Source organism: Myripristis murdjan, chromosome 1 (genome assembly GCF_902150065.1).
Source record: "Myripristis murdjan chromosome 1, fMyrMur1.1, whole genome shotgun sequence".
NCBI classification, from domain to species: domain Eukaryota; kingdom Metazoa; phylum Chordata; class Actinopteri; order Holocentriformes; family Holocentridae; genus Myripristis; species Myripristis murdjan.
The window spans coordinates 16738208-16760091 of NC_043980.1; the positions used below are offsets into that span (position 1 = coordinate 16738208).

The 21884-nt window shown below is 42.3% G+C and overlaps 1 protein-coding gene across 7 annotated transcripts in view; it reads right to left on the minus strand.

The window, feature by feature from the left end:
* The window catches only part of ptprdb (protein tyrosine phosphatase receptor type Db), a 91091-nt gene that overhangs the window by 14767 nt on the left and 54440 nt on the right, over positions 1-21884 (minus strand). For 2 of the 7 annotated variants that reach the window (XM_030065126.1, XM_030065117.1), the window contains 18 exons: positions 21660-21807; positions 21395-21540; positions 21003-21147; positions 19843-20145; positions 18336-18529; positions 17553-17579; positions 16657-16774; positions 15732-16319; positions 15151-15245; positions 13651-13907; positions 12256-12379; positions 10649-10873; positions 10374-10534; positions 8306-8317; positions 7951-8063; positions 7090-7187; positions 4752-4875; positions 2464-2639 (listed from right to left, as the gene is read on the minus strand). In XM_030065126.1, the coding sequence (XP_029920986.1) occupies positions 2464-2639; positions 4752-4875; positions 7090-7187; positions 7951-8063; positions 8306-8317; positions 10374-10534; positions 10649-10873; positions 12256-12379; positions 13651-13907; positions 15151-15245; positions 15732-16319; positions 16657-16774; positions 17553-17579; positions 18336-18529; positions 19843-20145; positions 21003-21147; positions 21395-21540; positions 21660-21807 (3054 nt within the window). The remainder of the gene's footprint in view (positions 1-2463; positions 2640-4751; positions 4876-7089; positions 7188-7950; positions 8064-8305; positions 8318-10373; positions 10535-10648; positions 10874-12255; positions 12380-13650; positions 13908-15150; positions 15246-15731; positions 16320-16656; positions 16775-17552; positions 17580-18335; positions 18530-19842; positions 20146-21002; positions 21148-21394; positions 21541-21659; positions 21808-21884) is intronic. The other 5 variants (XM_030065171.1, XM_030065135.1, XM_030065163.1 and 2 more) reach the window with 3 other exon arrangements.

The following is a 21884-nucleotide window of genomic DNA, read 5'->3' on the forward strand; positions in this document are numbered from 1 at the left end:
TGCAAACTGTGGACACTAACATGCCCTGTTTCTGAACCGGTGTGGTTACAGTCAAACCCATTTTAGACCAAGTTAACTGTAAGTGCCTTGTGGTGAGCTGAAAACAATTCAGCATTCTCAGTCAATGCACTGGCTTTTGTACAAAACAAAAAGGGAGTAAAGCAGAAAAAAAGGCACTGAATAGGAAAGGAGGTAAGGAGAAAACCATGTGAGGAGAGGTTGCGTTTCACAAGGGATTAGCAAAGGAGAGAAAGAGAGGTCTTGCCTTAGAGAAGAAATAAGAGGGCATCTGAGGGTCAAACAGACACAACAGAGACAGTTGGAAAAGTTGGAAAAGAGACAGAGCTTTAACACAAAGCACAGGTTATTAAGAGAAGGAGCACAGACGAGAGGAAAGGATCATTTTCTGAACAGGGCTCCAGAGATAGTTGATTAACACTTAATCATGATTCATACCTCAAGAAAGTCTTGTTCACTTAATTCTGACATGACAGCATCATTACATTGAATATTTACTCAAGCGTATATTCTGTGAACTGTGGCAAAATGCCTTGAAGCAAAAAGATTTTCTAATCCATTACCCCCCTGCCCCCCACAGTTTAGCGGTACTTGTACTTTTCCCGATCTTCCTAACTATCCTCCCTCCCCATCCTGTGCATCCACCTGCCCGACTTCCCCCAGCCTCCTCAGAGCTATCTCTATCCTGCCCTCTCCTGTTCCCTGTCTTAGCCAGGACGTCTTTTAGCTTGGTCATCACATTGATGCTGGCTGTGTTTTAAGTTATGCTGTACTACATGTCCTATCCTGTCCTATGCTGTCCAGTCCCATTCCCTCTTGTCCTGTTGAATTCAGCTGGACCTGTCCTGTCCCAACACGTCCATCCCAGCTTAATTTGTCCTGTCCTGCCCTGCTCCTATCCTACCCTATTGTATCCTACCCTAACATATTCTCCTCGACTCTACTCGGTTAACCCTTCACTGACCTCCTATCCCATCTAACCCAGCCTCGCCAACTCTGTCCTACCGTACAAGCTCTGTCTTCACTTACCCTACTTTATCCTTCTTTATCGTATCCTTCCTTTCCCTATCCCGTCCTTCCTTTTTCTCTTGCCCCTTATCCTAGTTTACTATACCCATGCTGCCCTGCTATACAATAGCCTATCCAAACACACCCTTCCTTGCTGTCTTACCCTACACCATCCTACATTACCCTTTCTTATCTACTGCAGTGGATAACACATTAAATAGAAAATTGTTAGAGTAATCAAGTAGTCAAGTATATGGCTATTTTTCAATTAAGCAAGATGCTACTTTATGTTATTATTTACAATGATTATTATGCTGGCACACAAAAAAATAAAAATAAATAAATAACTAATGAATAAAAATTAGGCAAAAATCCCGACTATTGTTTCTGCACATACTACGCTGTGTAGGTGTACTGTGGATTCTTCTTGTGTTTAGCTCAGCCAGCAAATGCTAATGGCAAACACAAGGAGAGACTTAACATTGCAGAAGTACTACCACTATTTCAAGTACTTTTAACGGCAGTAACACAATGTAGGTTAATGCATTACAGGCAAAGGATAACATTCCCCAATTCTAATCTTGTCCTATAGTGTTTGATTCTACCCTGTGACCCTACGTTACACCATCCTACTCTTTCCTAATGTATCCCATTCTGTTCCACTATCCAGGACCTTTGCTCTGAAGTACTTGGTGCTTCAGAGCAGCTTATCTTACCCTTCTCTACTCTGTACAGTGTATCCTATTCAGCTTTAACGAAACAAACACTTACATAGTTACTGTGTTGCATACACCTGGAAAAAATCCCACAGGAGACCCCAAAAGTGCCCCAACTCTGGTCAGTTTTAAATCCAGGCTCAATAATTTAATATTCTGCACTTTTATGTCCTCTAATCAATCTGTAATTTGATTTTGTTTTCTATGTATTCCAGTGCCTCTTTTGTGCCTTTTTAGGCCTCGTGATTTAATGCCTTTTATTCCTTTGTAAATGATTGTCCCATGCCTATCATGCCTTTTATTCTTTTTAAATGACTGGTTTACTCATCGCTGGATGCAGTTCATACTTTTGGATGTAAAGCACATTTTAATACCCCTGTGTATGAAATACGCAGTCTGTCATCCTGTGCTATCTTTTGCTATCCTATCCTATCCACTATCTGTGTTATCTCTTGGACAACACTTTTCTCTACCCGACCTACAGTATCTATTATATTTCATGCTACCTCACATCATTTTGACCAGTGCCTGGCCCTTGCTCCATCTCAAACTGATCTCGCCTTTACTTTTCTTTCCTGTTCTGCCTGATTCTATTTCACCCCATACTTGTCCTCCAGTTTGGTCATCATGATGGCGTTCACTGCATGCCGCTCTATCCTGCGCTACCTGTTCTATTCCAACTCCTCCCTACTGTCATCTTATTACGCTCCCTCTGTCTTACCCGTGACTTCTCCTCCAGCTTGGTCATCATGATGATGTTGGCTGTGTGCTGCTCCCAGACCAGCCTCCAGAAGTCACAGAAGGTCTCGGGCAGGGAGCCCTGTGTGGCGATGTAGGCGTTCTGACGGCGGTAGCCATCAATATAGTTAGCATTGATGTAGTCGCTGCCTGGGACTCCTGCATGGATTGGAGGCCGTGGAGGTTAGGGAGGATAGAGGAGAAGAAAAGAATGGAAGGTGAAGAGGAGAGTGAATTGAGAGAGGGGTGAATTGAAATGGGAGAGAACGGGGAGAAAAAAAAGAGAGAGCGGAGAACAGATCAATGATCAATGCTCCTATTGATGCTGGATGTTTCCTGTTCTTTCATTGTGATGTCCTGCCCACAGCATCATGCCAACGATCTATGGCGGCATGTCTCACCGCTAATCACACAAAACCATTTTCTTGTGCATGTAATTTACTTGGCAGATTAACCTGATTCTTATTCCCTTTCACAATGAAATAAAATATGGATTATTCCAAATCTATTGCCACGAAAGCAGGTTAATGTCCCAGTAAAAAAAGGGTGAGGATCATTTGAGGTCGGGGTAGGGAGCTTAATGTTTTCACGGGGCCCAGTGTCCTTTGGTGTTGGATTGTTCAGTCGTCTTGTTTTATAATACATGCTAAGACGATCATGCGCCTAATCTGAGTATACTCTGGATGTGTCGCTTTGAATGGCAATATGACTGTAAGGCCGTCTCTGTGTAAGACTCGACTGACACTGCTTGTCCTGGAAGGGATTGTATGTGTGTTCGGTGTGTATGTGTATGTGTGTGTGTGTGTGTGTTTGTATACACACGAGTGTGCGAGTGTCTGTGTGTGTTTGATTTAGGATCAGTCCTGCTCATCTGGGGCCTAATACCATAATCCCAAAAATCACTGAGTCACAGCTCAAACACATACACCCAAACACCCAAACACACACATACATACATAAACACACACACACACACACATATACTCAGAGTTCAGCCATGACCTCATTCTGCCTAAATGGGACACAAACCACTCTTGAGTCTACGTTTAAAAAACAGAAGTCAATGAACAAATAGTAAAATCACATGAAGAAACTCCCCTGGCTGCTAATTTTTCCTAGCATGGCTACAGCCGAGCCCAATACAATCCTGAAACCCCAACTGATCAACTCACACATACATACATAAACACAGACACACACACAGATACCACATGTTTAAATAACAGGGGAGTATAGGGTGTTTATATATCTTACTTTAAATGGGGTGGGGACAGACGGTAAGGAGAGCTTCTAACATATGTTTATCAACCCCACTCCTTAAAAGACAGCTTGACTAAAAGCTTTGATGTGCTGCAACTTAATTGCAAGGGAGTATGGCAGAGGCACTGTGCAGTCAGTAGATAAAACAAATATACACACACACACAAGATGAGTTGCTGTCGCTCGGTGGCTACATGGGCTTGGCAGCGAGTGTGTGTGCAAGACGGAGGGAGCAAAAGTGCATATCTGTTTGAGCCTCTGTGCATCTTGAACGTGTGTGTATATATGTGTTTGATCTACAGTGCATGCATGCTACACTTTTAAGTGTGTGTGTGTGTGTGTGTGTGTGTCCTTATGTGTGTTTGGACACGCTCAAGTGTATATGTGTCTTCTGAGCTGAAAAAAAAAAAGACAGACAGCCAGGGCTCCAGGACAGGCGGGGGTGGAAGGGCTGCTCACACATGCTCTGCCCAGATAAGGCTCATCTGTTCGGGCTTGGCCTCCCACTGCCTCCCTCTCTCCACATTGGAGCTGCCAGTTTTTCTGCCTCAGGTCTTTCTCAGCTGAGGTGGGTGAGTGAGCTTCAAAACACACACTGAGGAAAAAGGACTGGGAAAGACGCTGTTTTCTCTCCTCATTTTAGACCAGCCAAAAGGAGCGAGTCCAGAATAATGGGCAAGCCATGAAAATATATCAGTAAATAGTCTGCAAATAAAGTGAGAGTGTGGTTCACCCCTACAGTCTTCGGCATTAAAATGGCCAAATGAGAGACCATAGCAATACTGTCATTGGGTCCCACAATGGGTGGAAACAGCAGCTTGAAATGCTGTGAAACCATTGTGAGCACAACCGACTTTACAAATTACCGTTTTGAAAGACTGAAATACAGCATCTAATGCTGGCACTTTGTAGTATAGCAACCAGCCTTGGAACACATCTTTGGTTTTGTGAAAGCTAATAACACAGACATTATACACGCACACTCACACAGACACAAACAGAGTGTCTTACCTTCAATGCTGGAGAGAATGACCCTGGAATGATCGTAGGCTATGACGTTTGCGTAGCGGTTCTTTGGCTTGTTGACCTCTAAGTTGGAGTTCTCCCATGTGAACTGCTGACCGGGGTCAATGGACTACAACACACACAGGTCAAAGGTTAACTGAATGCACCGCATGGGGGCCAAAGACCAAAGATCAACAGGCTACAAATGATAGATAGAAATGCTGCAGGGTTATTATAATTTTATGATTCCAGTTGTTTTAAAAGAAGCAAAAAAGCGAAGTAAATGTCTTTTGGCAGCCATAGTACATACGGGGTCATTCACTGTCTAAGCAGAACTCTCTTTTTGTTGCAAGTGCTGCGTTAAAATGATCATGAAGACAGATATATCAATGAATGTAAATTCATCTGTAAATGTAACTGAGAACCAACAACTGTGTACTACTGTTCCACCCTTTTAGCCTTGACGCTCTTCAAAGTGCTATTGCTTTAGATACTGTCTCATTCAGCAGCACTACTCCCGACATTAAGGCTCTGATAAATCGTTACCACTTAAAACCAAGAGAGATGTAGCCTGGCATGGATGCTGTTAGCTCTTAAAATCTGCCCCAAAGCCAGAGCAGAAATTGCTCTTTAAAAAGGCAGGCACTGGGCAACCCTATAAATCTGAGCTTACAGGCATTGTCCAATTAAAAACCTGACACAAATTGACAATTAACTAGACAGTATTAAAGTGGATTAGATTGTGTGAGAACAATATTCTATTCCGAGGAGACGCAAGCATGTGGGGTCTTCCTCCTTTCAACAGGAAACCTGGCTACGAGGAAAAGATGATAAAAACACAATAAATTCTTCAGGAAGAGAAAGGATGGCTGTGTTAGACCAACACATTAAGTTCCTGGAGGGTAATTACAGTGTAACCATTGCTGTTAGCCAGGAGAGGCAGACATGAGGTCATTATGGGGGTGTCAATGGAGAGGGACGGAGAGGGAGAAAGCCAGAGCAATTTAGCAATTCTGAATATTTTACGACACATAATTATGGTTAGGTTAGGGAAAAATGGACAGGAGTGGGACTGGAGGAGTGTATGTGTGCATGTGTTTGTGTGTGTGTGTGTGTGTGTGTGTGTGCACTGCTTTCTGTTCACTGCCTGCCATCATGTGTGTCTGATTATTACACCGCAATCATTTCTGGCCCCTCTCTCTCTCTCTTGCTCTCTGGTTCTCTCTCTCTCTCTCTCTCTCTCTCTCTCTCTCTCTCGATCCCTCCTCCATCCATCTCCCTCACTCCCTCGTTAAGGGTTCAGTACTGAACAAAGCACACAGTCATGCAGAGAGAATGTGTGGCTCGACAGAGTGGTTCCAGCTCGCACCAAAATTACATACGGCTTCTCCCTCACTAGCCCCCCTTCCCTCCCCTTTATTCTCCCATTGCTTTCTCCCTAAAACATCCTCGCATAACGTGTCTTTCTCTCTTTTTAATATGTATCTCTGTCGCACACAATCTCCGTCTCGCTCTCTCTTCTGGTAGCCAATTAGCGCCTTATGTCTCATCCAGATTCTTTACCCGGAGGCCGTCGGTCTAAACAGATTTTTGCAGAGAGGGGAAAAAAAAAATCTTTTATTTATTTTTTTTTTTTGTTTTTACCCCTTTAATAGCTCTCTGTGGAGCTCATTGTAATGGTAGCACTGTTTGCTACATAACCAGTACGTTGGAAAATATTTCTCCTTTTGTTTTGTTTTGATAGAGATACTTAGCTCCAGCACACCATGTCCTAGCACATCATTATCTCCAAGCAGATGTTTTTTTTCTGTTTCACATTAAACGTAGTGCAGTTTAAGGAACCTAATCAAAAAGCTGCTTCTCCTCTGCAGAGAACTCTTGCCTTCTCTATCTCTTGGTAGCGCTGCTCTCTGCCTCTCCCCCTTCATTTCTATCTCCATTTCTCCTCTACAATTCTCATTCGCCACCAGAGCGTGGAAATGAGGGATTGATAACCATCTGGCTTTAAGCGAACTGTCTTTGAGCATGCAATTTCAATTTCCCTGACTGGGAGTCTTCATTCAATAGAGACACTCAGATATTTGTATAGATAATGACATGACAACTGCGAGAGCAATAGAGTTGAAATTGCGCTTTATCTTGTATCTGTCCATGAAGACAAATCCAAATACAACGTAACAACTCTCTAGCTTTCACCGAACATGCACTGTAATCCTACAGTGTCAGCTATTTAAATCAAGCAAAAATGAGGAGTCAACATTGATTTTGACTGGAGAAACTTCATCAAAACCGGATAAATTTCTCGAGTCGAAGATTTTCAGGGAAAGATAATCTGCAGTCCTACCTCATACTCTTGAGAGAACTTGAGATTGTCGTTTGCCTTCAGGCGCTCAATGTGATCTGCCAGCTCAGAGATGGGGACGGGAGGGTGACTGGCCATGCCTGCCGAGCACAAAAATAGAAAAAAGGGACCATTTTGATACTCGTACAACTAAACTCTTTTGGAGGAAAATGTTAAGAGTTAGGATTCTCAGAGGAGGTGTTGTTTAGTGTTCTGTCCATGGTCAGCAGAGGAAGCAAATGGAAAAGTGTTTCTTGTTAAGTGACCATTCTCTCTCTCTCCAGGCAGACAGAAAGAACAATGTGCCTGTTCTGAAAGTTACTGAGGCACAATAACATGTCCTCAGAGTATGTGCACATTGCTGGTGAGGATAAAAAAAGACCATGACACAAGCGGTTAAAACTTCAGAATGAAAAAAAAAAAAAAAAAATTGGGATATTTGAAGAAGTATTTTATGATTCCAGAAGCATTTTGATGTAAAAGGTTATGTTGTCATTTTGAGCAGCTTTATCCTATATGGGATGGAATATTAGTTAGCCTGACAATGTAAAAAAAAAGAAACAGAGAAGAAAGAAAGGAAGAAAGAAAGAAAAAGAAAGAAAGACAGTGAAAGAAAGAGTGAAAGAAAAAAGGAGGATGGCAATGACAGATAGATAGAGAAGAGGATCTAGGGCAGACTAAGACCAACTAACTTGACAAACGCCGATAACCGCGGTACACTGAGACACGGTAGGCTGAAAGGGAAACAACACCAGGATTGATCTGATCAATAAAAAGGCAACTACCACTTAAGAAATCAAACAACCAGTGACATACTGTGCTTGTGTGTATGTGTGTGTGTGTGTGTGTGTATATGTAGTCTACCTGGAGTCTGGAAGTTGATTCTGCGAAGTTCCACAGGATCAGTGGGATGATGGGAGGACATGGCTTTGCTACAAGGAAAACTGCCCTTCCTACCCTCAGCCTCAGCCCTTTTTCTGAAAGAATAGAGCAAAAAACCCTTTACATGTTTCGTCACCAAGAAAGACTCACACACTGTGGTTTAACACATAATCTTCAGAGAAACAAGTGGTAGTAACAAGAAGTAAATAATGCAAAGTGTATCTGAATTTTTATATATCTGTTTAGGAGTTTAGGAGGATTACTGGCAAAAGCTTTCTTGTGAAATCTATTATACAGCCCCTGCAGGGCAGAGGAAATGATAATAGAGTTTGTTTACCTGTCAGGTTTGCTGGATCCAAACATAGACCGAGGCAGATAGAAGAGGAGATGAAGTTGAATAGCATTAATGCCCCATCACAAAGCATCAGATACAAAAGAAATGCTTAACCTATCATCCTATTTCTCTCACTCAAATTAAAAGTACTAAGTGCTCTCAGTTTTCCTTGTAAACATGCTTGGGCTTGTTTATATTTGAAATGTCTCACCAAAACAAATTCTTTGCGTCCTTGAGGCCTAGTGAGCACGCTGAATGCATTCCCTACCTCAAACGACATTTGCAAAGCATTATTTTGGAATATATTGAATGTTTCATTGTTTAAATCTGCGAGTGCAATATATTGCCCGCATGGATCAGTGGGTGTCATATTACACCCACGTTTTATTATTGGGTGTAATATATTACACCCACGGATGCATACTCCTCGTGTGCATCTGGGTAAACCCAGATCCTTAAGGACAAAATAACCTGCTGCACACAAAATAAATTCTCAAATCAACTCTGAAACCATTCCATTCTCACGAGTCAGCTAGGTGGCGTTTATTTAAAGCCTGTTTGGGCTTTTTGCCTCATCCTACACTTTTTTGCTTCAATTGATTTGTATACTGCAGTCCCATTTTGTTGTTTGAGATGCAATTAAACTAAACTAAAAAATAATTAAACAATATTTATGGTAGGACATGTGGAAATTATTGATGACCATGTGGCATGACACGGTGCAAAGTGCAACGCAGCCAAACATCAAATATTTTGATGACTAGAGGTCAGCATGTGTTAGATTCTGGGGTTTATGAGCTATATCATGGCTAATAATTTTATTATGGCAGATTACAACAGACCAAGCAGAGCAATTATTGATGTGCATGAACAAGACTTTTGCCAAAAGACCGTATGATCATCATAAATAGTGCCAATGGGTGATAATGTTGTCTCTCCTTTTGTACTGTTAGATAGCCTAAGTCTGCTTTCTGTGAACACACTGCAGACAGGAAACAATTCATATTCTCTTAGTAAAACAGTTGGCCTGGACTTGGCCATATAGGATAACAGACGTTAACGCTGATAGACCGTGCTACATTCGGAAAACCATCCTCCTATTTGGAAATGTGCAACGGAATGGTCATTACAACTGGAATTCCCAGTTGGAAAGTCAGATCGATCTAGCTTGAGTTCGCCATCATAACCACACACCAACATGGTGCCACATCAGTCTGATATGCTGCACAGATGCTGAATGTTATTCTTAGGAGCAAAGATGCTTTAGACGGTGAGCAAATTCAAAGACCTGGGAACTCGGAAAGTTACAAGTTGGAAACAGCGACTTGGAGCTTTCTGAGTACAATGGAATGCAGTCTGTGTACAAGGGAAACTCCTAACAAACCAAATGGCCTTATCCTTTATCAGCCCTGCACAGCCTGGTTCTGAGCAATGAAATGAGGTCATAGATTTTATTTTGGTTGAATTAGCTTCTCCATCAGCAACATTTCAAATAACAAATGTTAACTACTGAAGACTGTGCTTACCTGTGTTTGAAAAAACGGCCCATTCATGAATTTATTCTTGATTTTTACCTTGCTCTATCAAAGGTAAGCTGGGAATTATACAGGAGTTTTTCACCCTAATAACTGGGGGCTCCACCATATTTTACACTGCATACCTGCCATTGGGGGAGGCTGAGCTGCTTAAGCATGTAAGGATAAAAGGGGCAGGGCTCCCGCCAAGCTATAGGGGAGGAGTGTTTTTACAACTCATAACTCATCATCAGCTCTCTGAGGTGAGTACTGGCGATGAGAACAAACCAAATGAGCAATGACTAAATTAAAAAGGTCATCCCTGCATCAAATCTGTTGACCTACTGAGAACACTATAGGCCATTTGAAACTACATAGAATGCATTTAAATTGCTTTTCTCTCTCTCTTACCTAAACTCTGAGACTCCCACCCAGTCTCTCTCACTTCCCCCATCACTCTCTCTCTCATTTCTTCCATCCAATTATTCAACAAACCACTTTTACACTCTTTCTCTCCTTTACTCCTTCTTATCTCGCCTCTGTCATTCTGTTCTTACCTCTTGAAGAGGAGAATGGCGATGACTATGCAAACGATGAAGATGACAGCCAGCACAGGCCCCACCACCCACAACAACCCTTCCTCCTCATCCACGATTGGCTGAGGGTCCACGTCGGACGAGGTCACAGGGTCAGAATAGGGGCTAGTGGAATACATAGTCTGGAAGAAGGTAACACAGTTAAATGTAAAAATTATGTATTGCAGATAGTCTGAGGCATACACTTTGTGTGTGTGTGTGTGTGAACATGTGCGTGCCTGTGTTTCCACACTCACATTCTCAGAGAGATCCAGCAGCGCTAGCACGAAGAACACATACTCCTGTCCATTCTGCAGCGGGCGGTTGCGGAAGTCGCCGTAGTTTCGGCCGTCTCCTAGCGTGAACTCCAGGGGGAGGGTCTTAAAGTGAGCGGTGACGTAGGCCCTGGGATCTGATTGGCCGGCCTGTCTGCGTACGCGGAGGGCGCGGCTGACACTGGTCCTGTTGATCTCTTTCAGGAGCTGAGGGGAAGGGATGTAAAGGGAAGATGGGAGGATGAAGAAATGGAGGGAGACAGTTTGGGAAGACAAAAGCGGCACAGAGAAGAGGGGGAGTTGGTGAGACAGAAGACAGAGAGGGAAAGAGAGAGGAACAGAAGAAAGGGGGAGGTGGGAGCAGTGGATTATGACTATCACCCTAATGTATAATGACTTTCACCCCCAAGTTCAAAGTGCAACATTAAAGGCTTAACTCTGGAAAGGTCAAAAGCCTTTGCCACTGGGTGTTCAGATTTAAAAATAGTATTGCTCTAACACTGAAAATGCAATGTACTCATCCTCTGTCAACTTTTCCTGAACATTTGGAATCTACATGACAATAAAAAAAGAAATAACTTGGAAAATAATGACAGTTTTGACAGTTTTATTCATGCAAAAACCCTCATTAGTGCCAGGACAATGAGTTCTAGAGTGCAAGTACCCAAGTGTGGATGCCTCCATCAACAACTGAATTGCTGCCACATTTATCCACTGAGACAGTGGACTGGGTACCATAAAAACTCTATTGAAACTAATCTCACGCGTAAGATTGTGTCTTCAGAGCGGTGTAATGAGGGTGATGAGGTCTTTAGATTAAAGGGGGGAGTGGAATTAGACAAGAAATGGCCTGAGAAAGTACAGTCTGATTTGAGCAGGCAGTGAATGACCAGGTACCTTCACGCATTATTCTCACAGACACAACAACCCCGACTCATTATGCAAGGAAAACAAAAACTGCCAGTAGGCTCGACACCTCTCCTCATCTATGTGACTTTTAAACCCTGACACACATTGTGTTCCCATCAATCCAGGGAAGAAAACATAGTGTCTGGTTGTCTAGCCAGATATACAAGGAATAAGGAGATTGAACACTGTGTGAATTCCAACCTCCTGGTCACACAAACCCTCAAATCTGTGTGTGGACCTGAAGAATAATCCAAGATTAATCTAAGAATAATTAGTTAATCTCAGCCATTAAACATATTCTTATCCCCACATCTGCGACTGTATTTACTGTTTGTTCTCACTGTTTTCCTGATCAGTGTTGGTTGTTATTTTCCTTGGTTGTGTAGCACTTTGATTTTGAAATGCTATGCAAGTAACATCCACTGCAATTGTTATTATTGCATCCTTTATTATATCAAGTCGTGGGCATACTGTTTACATATTCATATCATTTTCCTTTTTTCGATTATCACTTTGTTTCCACCATCACCCAACTTCGAAAATGAGCCTTGCCTCCAGGTTTACGTAAAAAAAAAAAAAAAAAAAAGCATATTTTAGTATTTCACATTAATTAGAGAGATTTACTGTTATCAGTTTTTAGCCATTTACTGTTAAACTCTCCAATTTTCTGCATGTCTTACCTCATCTAGGTTCATCTGGTCTGGATCCTCCCAGGGGTTCAGGAACTTCCCTCCTCTCTGCTTCTTCAGTGGCACCACCACCACATAGTAACCCCTAACAACACAACAGGCACTGGGATGAGGACTGAGAAAACACAATTGTTCAAATACAAATACCACAAACTAGACACAAGGCAATTGTTTCATTATTTCAGTCTCTGGAGAGAAATCAGTGCTCTAGCAACTCAGGTTTTACTTTAGAAATTGGCTACACTGCAATTATAGTCATAACACCAAATTCTAACACTAGAATAAAACTTAGGCTGTTGGCCCTGAAAAGGAAAAATGTAGGTGCCAAGTCTTTGAAGCCAAATGCAAAAAAGAGACAGCAAATTTCAGTGAAGTTTTGGGGAGAATTAACACACAAAAATCATGTGTTCCCAGTAGATCATTCACTCCTGTGCTGATCTCATGCGAACACTTAAACCTACACTACTGTATGCTGAGTGATCAAAGCTGACTTGCAGTATCCCAAAAAGAAAGAGAAAAGGAGAATTTGTGGCAGCACTAAAACCCGATGGTAAGTAATTCAAAATGTGATGTGGTTAAGTCTGGCAGCCTTGTGTATGAGCTGTTATCTTAACACATTATATGCTTAAGTCTATGCTTTTTTTGTTATCAATGTTGACATGACTTAAACGGTAAGGTGACATACAGGCCAATCTCCTCACAACTTGGTTGACTGCTTCGGGATTATCACCATAATGTTTAAACTAAGATTTGAAACAAAGTCTTTGCTACTTTTTGCTATTCTCGGGCCAAGCCAGCCGAGCTAGGATTCGCTGTGGCATTAATATACTGCTTCTGAATGGCAGTGAGGACAACGTGCTTTTTGAAACTCAATAATCAAAAATATCAATCATGTGACAGAGACAAACCGCAGTGGAATAAGTTTGAGAGCGTGCCAATTAGTAATGAGGCGTCGTGGGCAATGCTGCAGGGACGAATGCTTGGGACTGCATCTATTTGTTATCTATATTTGTTGGTGGTTACCAACAGCAGCTGAGATTATCAGCTTCGTGCTTTCATTTGGCCCAGTGTGGGACTTCTCAGGCTTGCTTTGCCACCAGCTCAGAGAAATCCCTCCTGATAGACTAATAAATGAAATGCAGCAAGGAGGGTAAATAATAAAAGCATCTCACAGAGTCTGTAAAAAAAATAATTCACTGGCAATGATCTATTTCGAGAAAATTTTGCTTGGGTTACATTAAGTAAAGAACACCGTGTTAATGAAATTCAATTCATCAGTCCATCAAAATAAAACAATACTTCGGTCATATAACCAACATACTGTATCCTCCACTCATTTCATTACCCGTCCCAGTATCCTCCTTTTTGCTATCTCAATGTCCTTACTTGACTTTTGCTGTGGTCTGTACAGATGGAAGCTGCACAGTCACCATGCCGTCAGCATTGGTCTTCCCAACCAGGGTGGGTTTAGTTTTCAGGATGTCTGGGGCAGTGGTGGTGGTGACGCGGTGCTGCAGGCCTCCGGCACTGTTGGCCCGGTTGGTGAGAAGAAAGGAGTACTGAGTGTCCGGCTCCAAACCAGTGATCAACTTCTGAGTCTGCTTCCCGTCCACTTCCACAGACTGGCCCTTGCCGTACAGGATCTGGACAGGAGAGTGGTGGTAGGAAAGGACAAGAATCAAGTGGAGTCAGAAGTTAAAGGAGCAGTTTCCCCAAAATACGAAAAAGACACATTTCCAGGGTGTCTACAGGTATCAAAGAGTTCATTTAATGTTTTTTTAAGACCTTTTCAAGATAGACTTTAACATAATTTAAGGCAGATTTTTGGAAATCACATTTTTTCTTATTCAAATGAGCATCACGGGTAAGTGTTATTATAATATTTGGTATTGTTCTGAGGTCAGGTTTAAGTAAAAATGTGTTCAATTACTGACAACACAAATCTATCAGACTCCTTTAGCTTAGACAGCAGCTACTGGTGGGATAAATCTAAACAGAACTTGGGACAGATTTGTCCAAGGAGTTTTGTGGATTTTTCTGTACAGATGCTAAATTGAATAGTTTGTTTTTTTGTATGCATGTAAATGTAGTATATGCGAGTAAGCATAAAGTGAGTTAGATTGATCTACACCAGGCATTTTCCCAACAGTTCACTAATAGCATGTTATTATGAAGATGCATGAGGTTCAGCAGTAGGGTTAGAGTATTGCAACATCAGAAATGTTCACGTTGATGCAGTAGCTTGATTAATTTTGACAAAAATTAAAAGATAAGACTGAGACTATCTAATTACTTTTAAGGCCTGATAGCTATAAAATTGAATTTAAGATATTTCAAGGCTTTTACAGACACAATGTTTGCCACTTTCCCCAAGAGCAATCAATCCATCCAGATAATGTCTGTGTGATTTAGAGAGATTTCTGATCCCCTGTCTCCCTTCACCCCAATACAATGGGGCTGGATGGAAAGTCATTTGTGGAGCTTGAATGGTCAAAAATGTACATGAAAAACGCAACAGCAAACGCTCTGTTTGATATGGATACCTCACATAATCCATAACTTTCGAGGGTGATGAAATTCAGTGGAAACTATTTCCTGCTGAGGAACACTGGCAAACTGTATCTATTTGCCCCATAGTGGTACTTGTGCTGGGTGGATTTTCAACCGAGAAGGAATTCTCCCCACCCCATTGTACTCGGGTGCCGGGAGACAGGAAGACCGTGGCAAACTTGAAAACTTACATACACAAACGATCTGGACTGATAGATTGCACCATGGGTAAGTGACAAAAAAATCTTTTTGTGTTTTGGGTGAACTGTTCCTTTAAATTGTATATATCCAGAAAGACGAACAATATAGTCCTACAGGGATGACAAATGTACTTACAGTGAAGGGCTGGGCAGGGTTCTTGTCCCGGATCTCCCAGGACAGGAGAACAGAGTTCTTCATGGCAGCCTTTACTCTGAAGTTGGTGGCAAACACTGAGGTGCAAAAGAAAAACAAAACAAAATAAAAACACATTAATCATATTTGACAGTCCCCTCACTCTCACTGCAGAACCAACCATGATCACCTTACCTGTGTTTCATCCTCTAGTACCGGTCTGAAACTAGTTTAGTGCTAGTCTAGTGTTGGTCTGATAGGGATACTCGCTCAAGACTGTAAGCTTACCTTGATTGGGGAAAAGGAGTGGGGGTCTAAGACTACAGTGACAAGACAACAACAGAGGACACTTAAGATGCTGTAACCAGAATGTCTGCTTGTGTTTGCAAGTGTATGTATGCGTGAGAATGAGTATACACCCATGGCCACGGGTGCATGTGTGTTAAGCTTGAAGACAGCGGATACACATGTAAATTGGTGATAGTATGAGTTGAGCATCCTGAGCAATGAAGATGGATTGGGAATCTGTGTGTGCATGTGAGTGTGTGTGTGTGTGTGTCTAGGAATGCCTGTGTGTGTCCTACCTTGGTCTATCGGCTGCGTCCTAAACTGGACACCGGGGCTATACGGCCCTGGGCCGACAGCCGTGAACGCGCACACCCTGACCTCATACACTGTGTCGGCACTCAGACCCTCCAACAAAACACTCGACCCAGGAGCCGCCACCACCACCTCCGAGGCGTTCCCTCTGCTGTTTATATCCTTGTACAGCACCGAGTACTTCACAATTTTCCCATTTTGCTCAATCAAGGGAACTGATTTCCATGTTAGCCGCATGTAGGTGGCAGAAGCCTCCTCAGAAATGATATTTTCTGGGTATCCATTGGGAACGTCTTCTGGGGTAGTGATCTCCTTCACCGCCTCCTCTCCGTAGCCCATTTTATTGCGGGCGGAGAGTCGGAATATGTAGTTGGCTCCCTTGTGAATGTCTTGGGCACTGTAGCGGGTCTCTTTGGTGGGGAACTCCACCACCGTAAAAGGGAGGACATCGATTCGGCCGAAGGTGAGGCGGTAGCCCAGGAGCGGGGTGGGTGGGTTGGGAGGTGGGTACCACTGAAGCAGAGCAGTGCCTAAGTCAGTGGCACTCACTGTCAGCTTGGGCTTCTCAGGCACTGGAGAGAGAGAGAGAGGGAGAGAGACTGAGAGTGAGTGCAAACGTGATGGTAAGATAATTAGACGATAATTACAAAGCACATTATTTATAACCTCAAGCAAAATGGCAAAATATGATTAATTCCACGGTGCCAATTGATGAGGATTTTCAAAACCCACTGGGCTCCTATCAGTATGACAAGGTATGATAGAGACAAGATCATTCAGTGACTTAATGGCCTTTAATAATCATTAGTGATGTTTTATCTTCAGAGATCATTACTAGTGAAAATTGATTTTTTTAATATGTATTTGTGTCGGGCTATGCTTTCTAAATGCGTGTGTGTTGATGCTTACATGGCAGCGCGGTGCACACAGATAGGGGTTTGCTCCGTGCACCGTCACCTTTGGCAGTGTAAGCCCCGACAGATACAGAATAGGAAGTGTCTGCCTTCAGGTCTCCAAGAACCACCTCCTGTAGAAAACAAAGCATGGTCACCTGCACTGCAGTATGAAGACACACACTACTTTTTGTGTGTTCCGAGGTAAAACATCATAAGTAAAACTATGATTTAATAACATGAATGAACTCCAAAACTCCAGGGGCAAACAGTTCAACTCTGTAACTTTTTTTTTCTGACAATGTACCCAGAAACACTATTAAACATTGTTCAGCCCTCTTCTGCACCAGTAATACTTTTGTCTAGACAGGAGATACACTTTTAAGTTATTTTTCTCCATTTCATTGCTGATGCAGTTTCTGCTCTTGGGGTTTGCTGGGCAATATAATGCACTGGATCATCTCAAAAAAAACAACAACACAGAACTCAAACCATCTACAACAACAAACCATCATCTCTGATCACCTACAACACAAAATGTGTCTAAATGGAGCTACTTCTACTTAACTCAAAACTCAATTCAAACCTGATGTCACTACAGCATGCCACAACACCCTGATTTTTTTTAAATGTGAAAATCATAACACCACTATTTTTTTTTTTTTAAATAATGGACCATAGCTGTATCCATGGATGACTCACATCATCAGTCATCTGTGTATCTTTCCAAGGTCCCTTATTAAAAAATCCTGGACAAAATAGAAGGCCAAAATGAGAGAGCACCCTCCCACTGGGTTTTGGGCTTAAGTTCCAGTTTCAGAGATTTTAATGCGGCAATCTTACAAATGTGACTCATCTACTTGCCATGCTTCATTATAATGATTATTGTTGTTAAATAATAGGTTTACTCACATATTGAGTTGAGTCACCATATTCCCACTGAGCCATGGAACAGTGGAGAGAAAGGAGAAAAAGAGAAAAAAGCACACAACACTGAATATTCAAAAATGCATTTTCATTGTGTTTTCTGTGCTCAAGGGGCATGTAACATCTAATATCCTGCTGTTAAAACAAACAAGGCATTATCAGTCATAGAGAATCAGTTTGAAAGTGTGAGTAGGTATGATTAGAGAGGCAGAAATAGATACTAGCTGTCATGTAAAGGCCTCTTTCTATTAAAACTAAATAATGAGAATCAGTGTCGGCATATCCCAATTAATAAACTCAGAATTATGCTTTGATTTATGCTTTATTTAATAACTTAAAATTAGATTGGGAGTCATCTTTGAATTTATTTGGCATGTAAACAACTTGGTCTAATTTTGTTCTTGAATGCACAGACATCAAAAAAAGTTACAAAGGAAGATGAGACAGATTCGTTGGAGGTGCAACAGCAACCAAAAAAGGAAATTAAAAAATCCTCTTTTGTCACAACCTTCTATCTATAGTAATGAATCTAACAACCCCATGTACCAAGGATAGTAGGGAGCAAATCATGTTATTATTTATTTATTTACTGATCAATTTATTTTTTGCTTTACTTGAGTGATCATCTTAAATTGATTAATTAATCTGGCAATCGGATTAGTATTTGCAAGCAAAATAGAGCCACTTTGAAAAAACTTGGTGGTGGTCTTAAGTTTTCGTTACACAGTTCAGTCGATCATACGTTGTTAGGGGAGGTGACTGTGTTACCTGAGAGTCCTCTATGAGGATGTCCTTGATGAGGGGCTGACCCTGAGGCTCGCCGTAGTTCATTCTCACATAGTGGACTTGGTAGCCTCGGATCTGACCGTGCTGCCGTTCGGGTGCTGGCGCCCGCCATGTCACCCTAATGGCTGAGGCGTTCACAGTCTCCGCCTCCACAGCTCGCGGAGGGCCGCTGGGAACTAGAAATGCATTGTGGGATAGAGGTCAAGGGTCATAGATGATGGATACTCATAAACCTCTTGGGTAAAGTCCTTCTCTTTATCAAAACAAGATTTGATCAAAAATATATATTTTTTCTTTTTTGGGGAGGGGGGGGCAGATAAAAAAAGTTCGGAAGATGAAAAAATTTTAAAAATACAACCCTCTAAAAAAGATTAAAGCTGCCCTGATGTCTGGGGAAAAAAGTCAAATAGTCAAAATAGTGAACAATGAAGTGCTTGAGGAAAAACATGGAGGGAAAAAGCAGTGGAGAATAAGAAGCAAATGTAGAGACAGATAAGAATGGCAGATAGAAAAGGATTTGTTGCCCAGGGCAGATAAACAGTGGCAGGCAGTCAAAGAGAAAATACTGTTATCAAGAAAAACCTCTCTCATGCTGCCAAGAACTTCACTTCACCCAAAAAATCCTGTGAGAAAAACTCAAGCCACCTCTTGCAATCTGATTGACCCGCGGATAAACACGCTAAACAGGGCTGGAGTTTGAAAAAGTACAATTCTTATTTGCAACGCCAGGGGTATGTGGAGTATCCAGCACAAACGTCAAAAGTATTGCTGAGAGTCTTACATATTACATTACATACAAAACATTACCTTGATTAAAGTTAATTACATGATATTAAAATAGTTGTCTAGAAATAAGAGAAGACTTGGAAGGGTAAAGAGACTGTCGGTGGGAGAAGCCAAGGTGAGAGGAAGGCCAAGGTGCAGCTATGGGTTAATACAACACTCCTTCTACAGAAGTGCCTCCAGCAAAAGCAGTTGTCTTGGTAATGTTAGTGCTGCTCAACCACAGTTGGAGTTTTCACAAGAGGAACTTTACAAAGGGCAATCCAGCCATCTATTTTCTCAAAAACAGAGGAATTTAGAAGAAAAGGGAAAAAATGTCTAAAAATGTGCCGGCCAAAAAACAAAAAAACAAAAAGATAAAAACGGCTGCTGGAGTAAAAAGGGTTGCTGCTGACAAGAGTAAGCACAGGTGAGGGGGGAACAGAGGGAGGTAGATTTCCGGATGTTGGAGGTTCTAACAGTTGCGAGATAAAAAAAAGAGGAGAGGTTTTCAGATTTGCAGAGGGTATAACAGTGTTTCCTAAACTTCACCATCCTTTTGAGTTGCAGCTCAACACTGGATGTGCGTTTACTGGCCAGTAGAAGCAACTTGCTGTTAGTTTAGGATGCTTGGAGTTCATTAGCGGTGTGTTAGAGGGTCAGGGGAAGCCATTGTTAGTGGGGTGGACCATCCTAAGACAGGCACAGGGATTGTTTGGGAACATACCATCTTCCTCGGTGCGGATAAGCAGCTGTAAACTTTCCGGCCCCTCTCCGGCTTCTGTCTGTGCCCGCACTGTTATGCCATACTCCGTCCACTTCTCTAGGTTTTCCAGGAGATATGGAGAACTTTCTGGTGGAATTCCATCAACTCTTTTTGAGGTTTTGTTGCCTTCTGTGGTGGAGTACTGGATGGTGTATCCCGTAATGATGCCGTTCTGAAACTCCACAGGGGGCGGAGCCCAACTTACCAGGATACTGGTAGAACTGGGACTGGTGCATGTGACCTCCTGGGGAGGTGCTGAAGGTACTGATTGGCCAGTTTTGAGGAAGTAGGGTTTGTTTGGGTAAATGTTATTGGTTGTGTGTGCAATTAGTTGTTGGTGGGTGGAGAGGTGAGGAAGTGAGGTTTTCAGTGGAGGAATGGGGATGAAAATGAGCAGACGAGAGACAGAGAACAAAAAACAAAGAAACATAAAATGAAAACAAAACACTGGCGATCCAAAGCTCTAAAGAACATGACCCTAGACTAGAAAGCAAGAATGACTGAACAAACATATTGAATGACGGGCGTCAACTTCCATTTGCTAGAAATGTTGACTGATGAAAAACGAGGGAATGGGTTAAAAGATAGATGCAACACACAAACACTGACTACAACTTACATCAAACACAAAAACATACCTGTCCATAACTTACTTGTCCTTATAGCCTACTCAACCCTCTGAGCTTGATCCATGACGGTGTTCTCATTTCTATCTACAAACTTTTGGACTCTTACCTTTTTACTGAATCTGTAACAGACCTCAGATTCATAGCCAGCAAATTAAGTATTACTATTCAGGTGGCAATCATCGCTGAGTTGTTCAGTTCTAGAGTGTATTTACTGAAATACCAAATCCGAGGTCTGTTATGGTCTGGATTAATGATGGCCCCATTCTGACAATGCAAAAAGCAATGCTGTCAAATGTTCAGCCAAATGTATGCAATATCATATAAAGTTGTGATTGATTGTAATTCTGGTGTATTCTTGTTTTTGCATTGTCAAAAATGCCACCTACTTTTCTTTCTCTCTTTCTCTCACTCACTCTCTCACTCATTCACACACACACACACGCACACACACACACACACATTCACATACAACAATGCTTGTGTTGGACCTACGTGTCTGTGGCGTGTCGATGGACACCTCATTGGTATACGCTCCGATCCCATGCTTGCTCCTGGCAGCCAGCTGGAAGGTGTACGTGGAGAAAGGCTTCAGGTTCTTCAACAGGTAAGAGGTGGTGGGCTCAAAACTCACCTTCTTCTAAAAGTGAAAAGAGATGGGGACAAAGAGACAGCAGAAAGAATCAGGTTGTGAAATTTTCAGGGATGGAGCAATCTTTTGATGCTCAGTGTTCAATGATCAATCTGCCTTCCTACCCAACTCCTTATCCATCCATTGATGGAAAGGGAGTTGGGTAGGATTCATGTGTTCATGTGTGCCTCATCCATCCATGAGCTTACCAGTCCAGCAAATGAATCCTCTCAGCTACCCAACCCTCCCTGCTCACCTCCTCTGTGTCGTCAGCTCGTCGGTAAACAAGTTCATATCCTGTGATCTGGTTGTCCGGGCCGCTCTGGGGCGGGGCCACCCATGACAGCAGGATGCTGGTCTCAGACTTGGCTTCACCCTTAAAGTCTGACGGCTGGGATGGAACTACACAGTTGGGGAAAAACCAGATGAGTTCATTCTTTTGTCCCTTCTGTCTCATGCATACCAATTCTTCACCTACTCTGTATCAACCTGGGTTCCTTCCCACATCATTTGTCTCCTACCTCCAGTCTTGGCTATGATCTGCAGGTCCTGGGACAGGGGCCCGTCCCCAACAGAGGTGAAGGCAAGGACTCTAATGTAATAGGTCTTGTTAGGAGTCAGACCCTGGATTGTGATGAAGTTAGCGCTGCGTACCATCTGCTTCTCCCACTGCACACATATATACATACAGACCATCAGTGCCCAATGATCAATACAAAAGAACAAAAAGCCATTCACACACGTGC